This window comes from Telmatherina bonti, assembly GCF_933228915.1.
Source record: "Telmatherina bonti genome assembly, chromosome: 11".
Classification (NCBI taxonomy): domain Eukaryota; kingdom Metazoa; phylum Chordata; class Actinopteri; order Atheriniformes; family Telmatherinidae; genus Telmatherina; species Telmatherina bonti.
This window is the reverse complement of record NC_136629.1, coordinates 33942581-33960152: the sequence shown is the minus strand read 5'-3', so window position 1 is coordinate 33960152 and position 17572 is coordinate 33942581. Positions and strand designations below refer to the sequence as shown.

General features: G+C 37.5%; 1 protein-coding gene across 1 annotated transcript; it reads left to right on the top strand.

The window, feature by feature from the left end:
• Positions 1 to 4290: 4290 nt before the first annotated feature.
• Positions 4291 to 10277, top strand: vip (vasoactive intestinal peptide; the record flags this gene model as incomplete). The annotated part of the gene is made up of 6 exons (XM_079248836.1): positions 4291 to 4385; positions 4696 to 4800; positions 5550 to 5675; positions 5993 to 6104; positions 9038 to 9111; positions 10169 to 10277. The coding sequence occupies 6 exons, from the start codon at positions 4291 to 4293 to the stop codon at positions 10275 to 10277; spliced, it is 621 nt and encodes a 206-aa protein (XP_079104962.1).
• Positions 10278 to 17572: the final 7295 nt, after the last annotated feature.

The following is a 17572-nucleotide window of genomic DNA, read 5'->3' as shown; positions in this document are numbered from 1 at the left end:
TAAATCCTCCCTATAAAGAAGGCTATTGGACAGCAAAATACTGTTATCTTCTGCTGGGTTTTGGTTTAGTTTTGCTTTTGTCTTAGTTTCGAGTTTTGTCTCAGTCTGTCTTGTTTTCTGTGCATTTAGCAGATTTGTTCCCTTCGCTTCCTGTTCATTGCACCTGGTTTCCTTTGCTAGTTTGCTTCCACTGCCCCTCGTTCACTTAGTGTGCACCTCAGTGTGTATTGGTTTTATTTGTTCACTGCCAGATTGTTATTGCTGTTTCCCAGTATCGTCCCTGTATTCCTGGTTGTTTGCTTCTTGGTTCTGTTTTTCTACCATTGTTACTTTTTGGTTTCCCCGCCTGTGCAGCACCTTTAATTTCTTAATTAAACTTGTGATCCTAACATCCTCCTGCCTCTTGTGTCTTAACCTTTTAATGTACACACAAAGAAAAAGACCAGAGAAAAATGTTTCTCTGTGTTTTTCTGTCTGTTTTGGTCTAGAATAATCAGAATAAATGTGTTTTGGCAAATGGTAGAGATGTAAGTTAATAAAAACACAGGCACAGGCAGTGTCCACATGTCAAAAAATTTAAGTCGCTATACAAAGACATGATAATTGAGCAGTACAGAAATATTATAGAATGAAACATATTACATACACTGAGTAGTTCTATTATTATTGTTGATATAAATGTTGCTATTGTTTTTATTATTGTTATTGGTATTATGGCTGCATTGCTCCATTACTGTAACTGCTTATTGTACTCATATAAAATATGACATATAAAGGATATTATTATTGTTATTTTTATACAGGTGTTGATAATATACCAGGTTGCTACTGTTGTATTGCTATGGGTTAATATTGTTGTTATTGATATTGTATTGCTCATCACTGGGGTGGGATTACGTATAAGCTAAGGCTTCTACCCACTCCTTTTGAACATTTTGTCATCTTTTATTTCTATGTTTTGTTTTTTTGGTCTTTTTTTCTTGTTTTTGTTTTTAGATTTCATTGTGTTCAAATAAACGTTTCAATTACTCAAAACATAACAGTGAAATTTGAAACAGTAGTGTTATAACAAACACTTAGTTTGGGTTTTACATACCCAAACCAATAGGTAGAGATGGCTCAGGCAGGCTTATATCCACCATTTTTTAAAGAAATTCATCAAAGTCACTGCAAATTTACCTCTAACAAATGGTAGACCAGGATCTTAAAGGGTTAACCTGCATTTGGGTCCTGCTTCTGCGATGCACTGTGACAACTATCTTACATGCTTTAAAACTGGTATGTGTCCATTAGCTTTACGGTGCTTTTGCAGATTTGACATCTTGTCCTTGTCAGGTGCACTGATTTGGTTTTGCAAGACAAGGACAGTTTCCAGTTTGCTCCAGTCAGTCCAAACTGGACTCTAAGGCAGAATTATTTTCCACATGATAAGTTGAGGATTTAGCTTTTCACTGAACACAATATATTAATATATAATGATATATTATTTTGATTTTTTTCTGAATTTAAAACACATTTATTCAATTCAAAACAAATTTCTACAATGCTTCAACACTGCTGTCTCCTTTTCTCTATTTTATTTATTGCTGATTTGTTTCCATCTCTTTACTTTTCACATCCAGCTTCTCTGTTTCGTTCTGCATCTCTCTCTCCTAAACCAGTCATCATTTTTACCCTGCAGTGGTATTAGCTAAATGGTTAACAATCATGTGGACAGATAGATGGACGGTAGGACGTAAGGATGAGGTACCAGCTGACGTCACAGCTATTTTGCTGTGCTATTCCAGCAAAACAAATCAGACTCATGGGGGACACTGTGGGTGGATTCAGAAACACTTCAAGCCTGTGGGCTGTACATTTGTAAAAGGCCTACACAGCCTGAAATAGAAAACTGCCAAATCTAATTTATGTAGCTGTATTGTATTTATTTAAGGTGATAATCGGAAAGATTTGTGAACTCAGTTTGTGGCGAAAGCAGGGGGATTTTGATAGCACTGTATTTTAGGGTTATGACAGAACTAAGAGAAGCATATGCCATCATCTTCCCAGGAAAGGAGCCATACATGAACTATAAAAGAAACATTTACAAATCTGGTCCACTTGTTCACAATTTTGAGTTTTGGTACTCTGCAGGTTATATTTAAATACAGGCAGGCAAGTTGTTTGAATGTTGCTTTCTGTGTAATTTGGATGATGTTAACGCTTCCTATTTTGCACGAACCTGAACAGATTTCTTTATTTATTGCTACTCTGAATGAGCCAACCCTTTCTTTGACCATCAAAAGACATCACAAAGGATGAGAACTGTGGTTTGGGCAGTTTTGTACCAGATTGTGCTAGAGCTGTCCCAATTATTAATTGCAGATATCACAATTAGGAATTTAGCCAATTGCCTGCAACCTTCTCAAATGGCAAAGTTTGGCTGGTAACACTGCATTTGCATGTCACATAACTGGACTGAAAAACTCCTCTGTCTTAAATTCTGATTATAAAGTATGATTTCGGTACAAAGATTTCTCATTTAAATGTGATTCCTCACAAAAAAAAGGAAAAAAATGTTATTTTGTATAACATAATAATTGATATTATTGCTGTCTAATAATCTTTGACATTACTAGTTTCCAGAAATATTCCACAAAAATGTTTATCAATTTAAGAAGAACATAAGAAATGTACCAATCTATCCTCATCAAAATTATAAGTCTGAAGTATAAAAATCAAAATAACAAGTAATTCTATTGTAATAACAAATGTTGTAGCTGGTACATGTAGGGTTTATCGTAGTTTAACAACATTCTATGACTTCATTTTTCAGATGGTATGTCAGGATGATACAAAAATGTTGCCATCTGTATCATTTTATATCAACCACAACTTTTCTTTACCAAAGTATTCAAACTCATCCAGCTATTTAAATACATTTTTTAAATCTGTAAGGAATTTGAAAACATGTTACATGTTTTTGTTACTTTCTACGACATATGCAAAGATCTTTTTATGTATTAATTAAATTGTCTAATCTCCACATTCTCAAACCATCCCTGGTAAGAAAATATGAGACAAGATCAGATGAGTCAAACACGGTATACAAGTTTTTTTCCCCTGCAATCAATTAGAGTAAAACTTCCGACTAATCTCACCACAGGCCTCTTTAGTTGCGACCGTGAGCAAGACCAGTGACGGAAGCAATGACCCGCTGACGTCTCTGGCTCCTGATGAATGTCCCCCTCCTGCTCTGTGAGAAATACAAAGGTGTATAAAACGGGAGCAGGATTCAAGGGAAGCAGAGACAGAAAAAGAGGGGGAAAGCATCGAAGCAGTACTGTGGACATAAAACAGCTGTTCAGTTTCAGGACTTTGGACAGCGCAGCGGAAAGAGCCAAAGATCTCAACTTTCCTCAGACCACATGTAAGATTTTTTTGAGTTTCATTCCCGTAGCTTTCATTTTGGGCTGTATCAGTAGCTGATATGCATATATATAGATATATATATCTATATATATAGATATATAGATATATAGATATATTCCAGATAGCTTAAAGATTGATTTTTATCTTGAAATATTCAGCGACCGCAGACCTTTTATTTAAAGGTCTAATCTTTAAATAAACTGCTCCTTGTGTTTTAACCAGCAGCTCGGAACATTACACTTGTTTATCTTGTTCATTGATCTAACTGGAATCAGAATCTCAGTTTTTCCAACGAACTCACAACCATTTTAATTTTCGCGACTGTCTGTTCTATGCGTAATTACGCACAGAGTTTTTGTAGTGTTTCGTCTAGATTAACTGATAAGACGTTTGCTACTGATGAGCGTTGGAGTTTGTTGTTTTTTAGTTTTGTTTTGTTTTTTGTTTTTTTGTTTTTTTTTTGTCGCTGTTTGTTTTGTTTTGTTTTTAAGTTGATACAGTACGAAAGAGGGTTCTAAATCAAAGCTAAATAATTGAACTTGGGGACTACTTTTGCATTTCTTTGAGGGTTTTTGTTAAAAACTGATTTAAAGTCACGGATTTGAGCAAAATTCTTGTGGGACACTAAGTTTGGTTTGTGGGTAAGAGCGTAAACTCAAATATTCAGCCTTCTGAACGCTGTGCGCAATTACGCATCAACATCAACAGCGTTTCTGCCTTCTTTCTGCTAAAACTCAATCAGAGTTTGGAATTTATGTGCTTTTATGTTTCCAAAATATATATGTTGCTTTTGCTTTACGCAACGTAATGATAATTTTTTGTCAATTAATGCATACTAACAGATATTAACTTGTCCTTTCCATTGTCAGGTGTAAAGCGATGTTACAAAGAACCGGTCCCCACCTGCTTCTCCTAATAGCCCTGTGCAGTGTGTTATACTCCAGGACTCTAAGTCTGCCATACACATCCATGAGGTGAGAGGAAACTGGCTTTTCTTTCTGGAAAGCAGTAAACATGTGGAGGAAATATACTTATGGTTTTTTTGGGGGGTTTTTTTGTATGTGGGTGGATTTGAACAACTTTATCTTTGCAGTCATACTCAGTTTAATTTATGGAAATCATATATATGTGTACATATATATATATATATATATATATATATATATATATATATATATATATATATATATATATATATATATATATATATATGTTTGGATGAACTGGTGTTTGCATGAATCCGATGACTACGTTTTAATGTGACTGAACTTCGGTCTTATCCAGACCGACGAGACACGCAGATGGTCTGTTTACCAGCGGATACAGCAAACTCCTGGGACAGCTTTCAGCGCGGAGGTACCTGGAGTCTCTGATCGGAAAGCGGGTCAGGTAGGTGGCTTCCGACCGCGTTAAGCAGGCAAACACATCTCCAGGGCGTATTTAAAGTTTATGAACACGGCGTGTATTTTTCAGTTTGAGACTTAAGGCGTCTGATTTTTCTGCAGATACAAGCCCAGCCTGACATTTATGTTAGAATACAGGAGTATTTGGATGTTTTCTGTTTAAAACTTGAACACGAAGCTTTTAATGGGCATTTTTATAGAAATGTGGGCTTAACTTTCTTAAAGAAGGACAAACCCCTACCAAAATTTATATGAAGATTTTTAACCTTTGTGTTTTCAAAGCTGCAAGAATTTTCTATCAGTGCAGTGAAAAGGTTCACATTCATCAGTTTTTCCTTAAAGAAATTGATATGTGGCACATAAGAAATTCTTATGTGCCAGAAAGTCTTGCAGAAAACGATTTTAAAGTTCTTGACTGAAAAGGACAAAAATATTGGAAAAAAAAAAAAGATAACAAATTAGTTTAGTTCATTTTATCACTGAAGGACCTGTTGACATTTGCAATAAAAAGAGCCGACCTGCTCGATGATCCATTTTGTAATTGGTTAAACATTTTTAAAGGTTAATTTATGCCATTAAAGCCCTTAACATGATTGTTCTACAGCCGGGGCAGTTACACAAACATGCACACACCCACAGAAAGGAAAAAAATACCATTAATTAGCCGTACTGACTTTCCACTGAAATCTGCTGCCCTTTGGACAGCCGCGTCACTCTGATGTCTCCTCTGTCCAGTGACGAGCTGATGGATGAGCCAGTGAAGCGCCACTCAGACGCCATCTTCACAGACAACTACAGCCGCTTCCGCAAACAGATGGCGGTCAAGAAGTACCTGAACTCAGTTTTAACAGGAAAAAGAAGGTAGGACTCACTCCTCTTATTACCTACCTGTTAAAACACATTGTTTGCTGACTCACTGAAAGTACTTCAACTGGGCATTAAAGAGACACTATCTGGTATTAAGCTATAGAACTACCATGTTTTGGTTATTGGTTTCAAGACCACTAGTTCTGCAGATCATCATCATAAACATATAAAATGAGTTCAAACTTTACAATCAGCAAATCCAGTGATGTATATTTTAATATTTGCTGATAGACAGAGTAAAGGAAATGATGGAACGTAGAAATAGCTTGTGCACATGGACTTACTCCCTCCTAATCCTCTTCAACACACAGCCTAGAAGATCCTGGAACCAGTGAGCCTGAAGAGTCCAGGGATGAACCCAACACCTTCCAAGAGAGCTATGACGACATAAATGTAGATCATCTCCTAAACAACTTTCAGCTGGTGGGTATTTATATGTTTGGTATACCTACAGACTTCATCTTAATCTTCACCACAACTGATCCAAATTTATATAAAGCAGTCAGACCTGATTCACAAAATATTCCCACTGAAGAGAAATTGCTCCAAATGAAGAATATATATGTTTGAAAGTATGCAAACCTTTCCAGGGGTGTCCAGCTCCGGCCGTCCAGAGCCACAATCCTGCAGGTTTTCCATGTATTCCTGTTCCAACACACTTGATCACTCAATCAGTCATCGTGCAGAACTTTATTGGCTGTTGGATCCATTTAATGGAAGCCAGGTGTTTTGGAGCAGGAATACATTGAAAACCTGCAGGACAGTGGCCGTCAAGGACCGACTTTGGGGACCACTACCTTATGGTTTTACATTAAATAGTGCAGATGGATCAGAATTTCCGTTTACTTAAAGGAGAACATGATTGTATGATTATGTTGAATTTCTAAATGATCTGAAGAATCGGTGGTTTACAGCTGGTGTAAAACAGTAACCTTACTGATTTTCTCTTTTGCAGCCACTTTGAGGAGGGGGTCTGTGCTCAAGTGAATACCTCAAGTCATCCTCGTGAAAACGCTCATTCAAAAAAAAAAAAAAAAAACAATCCAAAGGACATCAAACCAATGACAATGTGTTTTCCAATGCAGTTATCTGTCCATCCATCTCCACAGTACATGTTTACATTGTACACAACAGTATTTACATCACTAAACCCTCTTTAGGCCACATAGACAATGTGCAGTTTTTGTTGGCCAGCATTTGGTCCTAAGAAGAAGCAGTAAATATTGACATAAACATCATGTTTGCGTTCTTCTGATGTTTCCTACTTTCAGAGGAGGCCCAGTTGCACTGAATGAAAGGGAAAGTTGTCCCATTAACATTAAATTAAACAATATAACCCACTGAGTCTCAGTGGACCAGCATGTTTTTAAATATTTGCACTCACTGATCCTCAGATATGGGTGGATATATGGTCATTTCTAATGGAAGACAAGCGCTTTTAAACTTCAATGGAAAACAGATTTTCAGTGGGACCCATTAGCCGACAATGTTAGCTTCAGCCAAACAAACAGCATGATTAGACTTTTAAAAAAAAGGTAAAGTTTAAATTAAACAAAATGTGTGCTACAATCAGGTGTTTGGTCTCATGATGATGCGCCGAGACGTTTGACCCACATGAACTTTTACATTCTCCGAAGATCCTTTGTTGATGTGTTTACGTTATTTTTCATGTGTTCATCGAATAACTTTGATTTTGATATGGTTGTAGGTATAATCGCCGTTCTGTTGACTTTTAGCAAAGCAAGTATTTTTAGTGAAACACCTGCAGAAATTTGTATGTAAGGTGAATGAATCAGTTTAAAGGTGGATCTGTTGAACATCAATGGCATGGTATCGTTGCTTATTTATTCCTCTTCAGTGTCTACATATATCACCATCATCTTTATCACCAATATAAGAGAAAAGTCCATACGCTCCACTGTCCATTAATAGAACAAGAGAATTGCCATTTGTTTCTTATCATATAAAATCATGATCTAAATGAATAGCTGCTTCAGAGAATCCTGTGATGATAAAAGATGACACTTCTGGGAGAAAAGGAAGGACATTTTGAATGGACACAAATGCATATAATCACTTTATACTCAACATGTAGAGCAAAGGCATTAGAACTGTGCATAAACCCGCCTTTAGCGCATATAGTGATGTACACCGCTCATCAAATAAAGATCTTGGTTTATTTTTCAAAGCTGAGTCGTCTTGTGTGGCTGGTTGTTTCGATAAATAGCAAATAGTAATTTTTTGGTTTTTCACAGCTGGAAATTTTCAGATTAAAGTATTGTTGATCGTTCAGTGTTTCAGGTGTTTGGTTCTCTAAAAGCATTTCAGTTAAAAAAAAAAAAAAAAAAAACAGCATAAAAGCATGATCATGCAGAAGATTTTAACATTATTAGAAATTTCTGGACACTGAGCGAACCCTTTTGGATGCCATTTTTCATATTATAAAACAACACATCACTTTGGATAGATATTTTTCTTCAACAATCTTTGATTTTGAACAGATGTCGCTGTCCTCGGGTGAACTGATGTGACTTTTCAAGCCATGCACGTCACTCTGAAGTCAACAACATGTTGACATGTATGAGTAAAGTGGCCTTTACATGTCCCCCCTCCACATAGTTGTCAGCTGACTGATAAGAAGTGTAGTGGCACCGATGTGCAAACACTGGATGCACAGTGCATGTCTTGTTCCTTCAACCTTGCAGCATTTAGAGAAGCAGGTTTTTTTTAAACTCCCGATTAGCTTTGCCTGAGGATCCCATGAGGATGTGTTGTGAAAAATGACCAGAGGCACATTGTTCAACAGCACAAATAAAGATTACTCCACAACTTTGGTATAGTGTACTTCTACTTACTGTTAAAAAAAAAACAAACAAAAAAAAAACAATCACGTTTGCATGTTTTTGTTCATCAGTAGAAATACAGAAAACAACATGTTTGAATGAAAAAAAACAAAAAACAAAACACAGTGTAATCCAGTAAACTTGACTTAAATTCAGGCATCCTAACTGAAGAATTGTGACTTAATATTCTATATAAGTGATAAAAATTATCAACAGGGAGAAGAAAACTGTACTTAGAAGAAAAGAGAATGGAAGAACTCAAAAGTAACACAGACTGTGTGACAACATTGACGAGGCAGCAATTTCAGCACAATGGACAGCGACATTTGTCCTCCTGCTTTTATTTTAGATTTATCTAAAAAAAAACAAAAAACTGTTACATAAACACCCATTTTGTAAATTATGTAAATTCATAAAGGAACTTGCTAAAACATTACCAGAAACCCAAATTGTTTTGGTTTTTTTTGTTTGTTTGTTTGTTTGTTTTGTTTTGTTTTGTATTGATCTGCTCAGGCAGATCTGGAAATGACAAAGAGGATTTCAAATAACATGATGAAGAGTAGGGAACTTTGTTGCAGCCTAGTCAGGTAAGTAGTAAGGTAACATAAAATACGGTAAGGTAAGGTAAGGTAAGGTAAGGTAAGGCATGGCAAGGCAAGGCAAGGCAAGGCAAGGCAAGGTAAGGTAAGGTAAGGTCACTTTATTGATACCTGAAGATAGACTTGATTTGCAGGAAAAGGAGTGACATCCGGTGTACAAAAACAAAAAACTAAGAACCAAAAACAAAACACAATACTGATGACAATGATGATGACAAAGACAACGGTTACAATATTGATAAGAACAATGAAGATGATAACAATGATGATGACAATGATGGTGACGATAACAGATAATAGATAACAAATAACAGAAAAGTGGGTACTCACCTTTAATACAACATGTGGCTCAAAATGGAACAAACAAATATAATAAATGCAGTGAAGACTGAAAATCCAGGCCCCTGTGTAATCTGAGAAGGTTTTGCTACTTTGACTGAAACTTGTGTGTTTGGTCAACTAACAGGAGGACGTATATACAAGACTCACACACTTACAGATACATAAATTTATCTGCCACTGCGTTGCAAGTCACGACTTGTCTGAACACATTTTTGTGTAAATTAAGCATGATGGACTTGTATGATAATACTTTTTTGGGGTCAAAAACATGAAAAGAAGAGGGCATGAATGTAAAAGTAAGGAAAAAAATAACACTTTTAGTTAAATTGAATGAAAATGGAGATCAACAACATAACATCCAACAACATCAATGAGCAGGGAGACACAGTATCATAATACATCCCAAAAAACAAACCCTGGATCACCAAAGAGCTCAAAAACATCCTCAACAAAAAGAAAAAGGATTTCCTTCACCAGCTCTGAATCAGAAAAGAAGAAGGGAGTTGACAGAGAAGCGAAGTGGGCCACTAAACCTGCCAAGCTGACCTACAGGAACAAAGTAGAGCAGAAATTCACTGAGGGGGTCCTTCGTTCAGCTTAGCTAGGACTGAAAGACATGGCCTTTGTGAAAGCTGCTGACACCCTCCCCAGAATCCACATCACATCCATCCCTGATGATCCCAATCCCTTTTACTTATCCCAGCACCACCCAGCTCCAGGAGAAAAGATCCACAATCAAACCCAGAAACACTGCAATCGCCTTCAGCGCTCAGGGCGTCACCCTTCACGACCAGAGTGAGCAATTCACCTAGACCACACCATATCACCACATCCCCAACATCAGACCATGTTCCAGTGCTCTTGGGACAGCAGTACAGTTCCTCATCGATGGAAACTTTCCCCAATCATCCCAAAAAAGATACAACCAGAGCTCTTCCCCACCTTCGACTTCGCTCACCTCTCTTGTCATGAAAACCATGGAGAGGGTCACAAAACAGCTCATCGGTGCAACTGACCCCCGAGAGGGAGCCGCTCCAATTAGCTTAACGCACAGGCAGAGGCGTGGATGATGCAAAAACATTGATTACACACATTTCACAAACATGTGGAGCAACTAAACTCTTCAGTCAGACTCCTGTTTGCTCATTTTCTTCAGCGTTCAACATCCTGCAGCCTCACATCCTGATTACTAAACAAACCCTCCATCCATCTTCACCATGACAACCACTTACAACCTGGACTTTCTAACAAACAGATCACAGTGTGTTCTCGTCATCAACATCTTCTCTGGACTGCATTATACCTCAGGTGGCTCTCCCCAAAGCTGTGTGCTGTCTCATCTGCTCTACGTAGCTGATTGCAGATCCACACAACCCATCTGGTGAAGAACACTGATTCTGCTGTCTGGCTCTTCACAGAAACATAAACAGGTTCTGCAGAAGTTTATGGACAGCTGTGGTGGAATTTATCTGATGAAAAGCAAATCCAGAAATCAGCTGTGTTCCGTCCAGTTTATTGACAATGCACAGTTATTGCGGGCGAGAGGTCTCGAGAGCTCTGCCCCTGCTCAGGGTGTTACAGCAATCTTTAGGCATACACACATAACCTCAGCCTGGCAGCACTAGTCAAAACAACTGCCAGCTTGAAGATCACAACAGTCGAAGCTGAAACAGGCCTTGAACATTCAGTTTTATGCATGAACCTACTAAAGCAAGCTTTCTGAAGTACTCTAAACTATGCAGAATATATATTTTGTACTACACAAAAGATCTTTAATAAAGGAGTAACACATTAAAACTATGCTATGTGTATAATTTCCACATCTGGAACTTGACACAAGCAAAGCAAAGATCTTCGCCAACAAGAAGATGGAGCTGCAGTCACCATCATCATCCACAGGAAGCTGGTGGAGTTAGCTTGGAAGGACACATTTCTTGGCATCGTCTTTGACCACCTCCTAATGTTCTCAGTCTCAGCAGAAAACATTAAAGAGTGTGAACATTGAGAAGCCATCTCTACCACTGAATCCTGTTTTCCTTACGTCCTGTTTGTCCCAAAGCAACCACAAGTTATTGTGTGTTTCATGTGTTGCAGCTCTGTCTAAAACCATAAACATAATAAACAGCACAAACTACAGAGCCCATGTAATATCACACTTTTAATTCATACTCAGTTCATCTTCACACTCTGTGAAAGTCCATCTCTTCTGGTTAATGGGTTGCAGGTCTGTTTTCTCCTGTTTCAGGGCTTGTGATTCTAAAGTCATTAAAAAAAAACTAGTCTTGCTCTTTGTAAGGTTGTAATGAACCTCACCATTAGCAGATTTTTGGCCAGACTCTGAGTTTCCACAGCTCTTCTCTCAGCTCATCAAAAGATGAAAGCAGACCTACAAAAAGAACAAACAAAAGAAGAAACAAAAGACCTCCATTTTAGCGGCATCTTTTCTTTTTGTTAATAATTGTTGTTTTGTTAAACTTTGTTGTTTTATTATCAGTATAAACCACATTTAAGTAACATAAACCTTGTTTACTGCTCTTTTAATGAAGGTTGAGAAATCTATTTTCATCCTCAGGACAGAAACATCCAAGACCAACATAATGTAACACTCATTTTAATGTATATTTGCAGATCCAAGCTGAAATTTTTAGCATCACCTCTTGTTTTGTTCTTACGCTGCAATGCAACAAATTAACCAAGTTTCCTCTATGTGACCAAATTCAGGTGTTACATAAAAATATTCTTGTTTGTTGTGACTCACTGTGTTTATAAGTGTCAAAACAGCAGCAGCAATTTGACTCATAAATGTCATAAGCATTTGTCACATCTGACAAGCCTATAATTGGAAGGTGTCACTCAGTTTGGGAAAGATGATTTTAGAGAGTTTACTGCATAGTTTTACATGGGGCAGTCGCTGAGGTGGTAGAGCTGCTTATTTTGTGACCTGATGGTCTAAGGTTCGAGTCCTGCTTCCCTACGCTGAGGCCTGAGGGGACATGATTGTTCTCTGAGGGCCAATCCCAAGCCCGGATCAATACAGAGGACTGCGTCAGGACAGGAATCTGTGTAAAACATGTGCCAATCCCCCTGTGTGAAGATTCACTGTAGGGACACCTGCAGAGGGACAAGTCAAAAGGGAATGACAACAACAACAACAGCAAGGTTTTACATGGATTTCATTCAGACTGCAGCCTTCTGCAGCCATGTCTGCAGTACAGCGGGGCTTAAATGAACAGAAGCGATGCTTGAGCAGTAAAAATATCTCTGAGAACTGAAGTCTGTGCAGGACAAGGTGCGTAGCAAGCAGTGAAACAAGAAAGGAGTTACAAAGAATTCTGAATTAAACAGAGAGTGAGACCAACTAGCATACAAACTAAACTATAAAACAAAAAACTGCAAAAGCAAGAAATTGATTCAGCAATTTAGAAATTTTAAAACAAAACAAACAAACAAAAATAAAACTCTGCCTGAAAACTAAACTTAACAGAGAAATTAGGAAATGCAAGGAACAGCTGAACCAAAACAAGATCATTTGAACATCAACATTTCTAGATTGTGACTCTTGGTGGGCGTAGTTGCAGTTAGTCTGATCACATTGTTCATGTATTTTAATATTACTGACTTTTCTTTGACAAGATATTTTTTACACTGGTTTGGAGGCTTTTCTGCTCAAACAAATTTTCGTTTTGCACTGAACCTGTTTCTTATCATATAAAATCATGATCTAAATGAATAGCTGCTTAATAGAATCCTTTGATGACACTTTTAAAGATTAGTTATGATGAGCAGCAACCCATGACAAGAGAAAAGCAGTTAACCAGCAGGATCAACTGGTTAAGCTATCAAAAATCAAATTAACAAGTAAAATAATACACTAAATCCTACATGGGTGACATAGATGATATTATAGTTATTTCTTCCAACCATCAATATGGTACATGGATGTTGTTTGCTAACCAAATGAATTAACTTAAAGGTCTAGTGTGAAACTAATTTGGCTTTTTATTAGCAGAAATCAAGTATTGCTTTCATAGAGACATATTTTACTGACATCTAATCACAATCCCATCCAAATGAAACTTAGGAGGAGTTATTTATAAATACATAAACACCCAACAGAAGGCTGCCGTGTTGCATCGCCACCTTTAAATAGGGTAGCAGAAAGGGGACATACTTGCCAGCCTTACACATTGTAGGCTGTAAATCACTATGTGTTGTGGGTCTACATGGGTGTAACGTTTACCAGATGGAGACGATTCACGAGGAAGAGAGACTTCAGAACTGATCATGAGGTTGCAGCTTTCTGCTGGACAGGTAAGTTAAATCAGTCTAACAGCAAAGTTTATTTTTGCATTATGTTAAAAACATGGCCGGTAGTCCAGCAACTATTTCATCCTTCTGTGTCAGTCAGATAATCTACTGTTACTTGCTAAATAAAACAGCAGAGATGCTCATTTGTTAGTTAGTCTACTGTACTGTGCCACCGTGCGCTTCTTTCATTCATGTTTCCAGATTTTTTTCTTCATGTTTCATCATTTATTTCAGCTGATTTGTCAAGATGCGGGAGGGGGGATGTCCTCCCTTTTGTCGATTTAACACATGACATTAGCTGTTAGCATTAGCTTCGTACCAAATACATGAAGGGCATACATGTAACTCATCAGCATAGATAACGAAGCAGAATTACATTTTTTTCTGTAACTGTTTTGCCAGCTTGTGCAAAATGATGATATTTTCTCATTTGTGACTCTCCTGTGCTTTGGTAGTGGTAGTATTGTGCTTGAACGAAGAGGCGCCAGAAAGCACGACACCTTATTTGCATTGATTGAGTGCACCACTAGATGGGAGTAGTTCTCAAATACTGGGGCTTTAAAATGTTGACAGAGACACTGATGGAATACAGAAATAGTCGTATTATATATTTTACTGAGACATGGCTGCAAGAAAATATCTTGGACTATCAGTTTTCTTCCGTATTATCTTTAAAGAATTAAGAACAAGACCCAGTAAGCTGGCTTGATGCCGAAGACAACGCTGATGGGGAAGCTGAGTGAGAAGAAACGAGTGTGTTCAGTCGACGCTTCTCCAAATACACACAAAAAAAAGAAATAATTAAAATACACACAACAAACCTCAACAAAATAATAACCAGCTGCCATTATCTCTCAGAGCATTATTGAAGTATTTATTATTTAATTTTATTTTAGTATTAAAATCAAACAAACATTTGAAGCATTCAAGACAACATTAGGATCTGGTTATCGACTATCACATTATCAAACATTATGCGAGTAATATAAATCTTGAAATCTTAAACCTAGAAAGCCAAACATATCATATTTTATACACAGTTTCTGAGACATTTTGCATCTGTTTATGACCAAAATGTGCTCTAAATCCTGTTGAACATAATCTGATACTTGTTTTTTGTCACATAGTTGATACCAGGAAGCAACATGTTATATGCTAATCAATGATAAATCCCCCACAACCCCCACCTCCTAAAAAGCTTTTTTTTTGTTGTTACTTGCTGTTAAGGAGCCAAATAAAAACTTCATATTTAAAAAAATGAACTTTTCTTACAGTTTTTTTCATGGGTCAGGTCTTAAAGGGCTAAATAAATGTGCATGGATGCGAAGGTACATAGCTTATATTTGCATCAAAGCACAGCAGTTATCGTCAAAATTACATAATATAAATGAAAACATTTCCATTAAACTGAAATTTCAGACTTTCTGTCTCAACTTCCTGCTTTATAAAGTGCAGGAACCTTCTTAAAACCCATCTGAAGAAATGCTTTAAAATATATGTTTCTGAACTACAAATAAACCAGTAAATAAAAACAAAATAAAAGGAAGAAGAAGATTACAGAGATGTCAAATGATCCTTTACTTTTTTCATATGTGCATGGTTCAAACACACCCAATAGCCTGCACATTAATTGTGTGTATATGTGTGTGTCTGCTCTCCAGGACATGTATGATTACTGCCTGCTTTGTGGAGAGGCTTCACTTATCAACCATCATCACTGCTGATCTTAATGGACCGAACGGAGTAAAAATAGACAGAGAAAAGGGACTGCACCTTTTAACACCAAGCATGGCGTGCACATGTGTGTATGGTTGTGTATTACTTGAGCTGAGTTTTTTCCATGTTGTTTTTAAGCTTCAGTAAAGATTCATAACACCCAAATAAATTGAAAGCATAGATTCAGACCATTTGTGAGAACAGCAAACATTCTGCTTGCAAGAGATCCTGAGTCACACAGAAACATAGTCTTATCAAATTACACATTTGCAGCACAGTGCTGCAGTGGTTGGTACTGTTGCCTTACAGAGAGAAGATCTGCGTATCTTTTTGAACCAATGTGTGGCCAGTCTAAATAAAGCATGCACGTTCTTCCTGTGCCTGTGTGTTTTTTCTTTACATGCTACAGTTTCATCTTTTAGTTCGCACCTTAGACTGTATATAAGGTTCACACCCATGCATTTTATGCTAATATCTTAGTCTGTCTCTGCATACCTACAATGGACTGGCAGCCTATCAAAGATGGGCCCAAATCTCTATAAACCAAACCCAGTATCTGACCATAGAGGAGTTTACTGTCTCACCTGGATCTGTGAGGCAGCGTTCAAGTGACACATTGGCAATTTAGACCCATCAATGTTCCTAGCACACAGACCAAACACATATATTAATATTATTGAGCAAGCACTGTATTAAAACAAGTAAAGTAAAAAAGAGCAATTACTGAAAACAATGTTGTATCATCTCTTGCATAAAGGTCCATGGATGAGAAACTTATACCTTCCTTCCTTCCTTCCTTCCTTCCTTTCTGTAGATTTATATGGCCAAATGACATCATGATGTAAGAACATGTGCCAGGAAGAGGGGTGTTGATGTAGGGACAAATCTACATTTAAGCCAAATCAGTATGGAGAACAAAGTAGTGGAAAAACATCAGGTTGTTTTCTTTTTCTTTTAGTTTTTCCAGTGAAACTGCAGCATTTGATGCTGAGTAGCAAAGAAGAGATATCATGCACTGTCGTGATACTGGGCTGACTTCTTAAAATATTTGTTTAAATGCCAGCAAGATCCTGTAGATAAAAGATAATCCATGTGCTTTTTGATGTATACGAAGTTAAAATTCCCTTCGAATCAAATATTCTTTCTAACATAAGCTTGATGTTTCTCAAAAAGAGAACTGAATGGATTGAAGGAAGCATTTGTACTGCTGTGTACTGTAATCCTGCTCACAGCATGGGAACTCAACTTGCTTGTTGTGCTCAGTTCTTGATTCACTTCTTGTTTCATTCATGGTTTGCTCAAGGCACTCAAGTGACAGCCTTGTTTCACGACTTTTACAATTCAGCTTTGGTAACATACAACCAATTGACCTGTGGAAGTCACTGCGCATCAAGATCACCAACCCAAAAGATGCAGCTCACATGGTCCGGATGTTGCCTTGTCATACGCCAACCCCCGCTTACCCTGTCCTGGGGCGGAAATGAGCTAAAAGAAGAAAAGAGCTGAACTTTAAAGGCGAGCCGATAAAAGAGCAAAAAATAGTAACAGACAGGCTGGAAGGAGGAGAAAATACTGAGAATATTAAAATGTGGATTTCACAAATCATCAGTGGGCTTCAGCTCTAAACCTGCAGGTTGCTTTAAGTCACTGTGGTGCACAGCATACACAAGTTTATTATCAGACACACACACACACAAAGAGATGTGGCACCCTGCTAATGACTTTTGCAACAAGCAGCAGGTCTGATTGTGTCAGGGATGTGTCTCTGTGCAGCAGCCGATCAATAAATCTGCCAGATAAATGATCCTGAGTTGCAGAGGGAGCGAAAGGCCACAGCACAGATTAATCAGCAGCCACCACCACAGTTCCATCAGCAGCTCTGACGTTTTACAACATCGTCCATTTAGTGCCATCATCATGTCATTTTCTTACATGTTACAAGTACAGCCACCGCTCTTTTCTCTTTTATATTAACGTGTGTGTGGCTCCTCAGAGAACACTTTCAAGACATATTAACGGCTTTGGGTTTGATTACTTGTGGTCATTTGACATCTTTTCTTGAAACAAGGCGATAATATTTGAT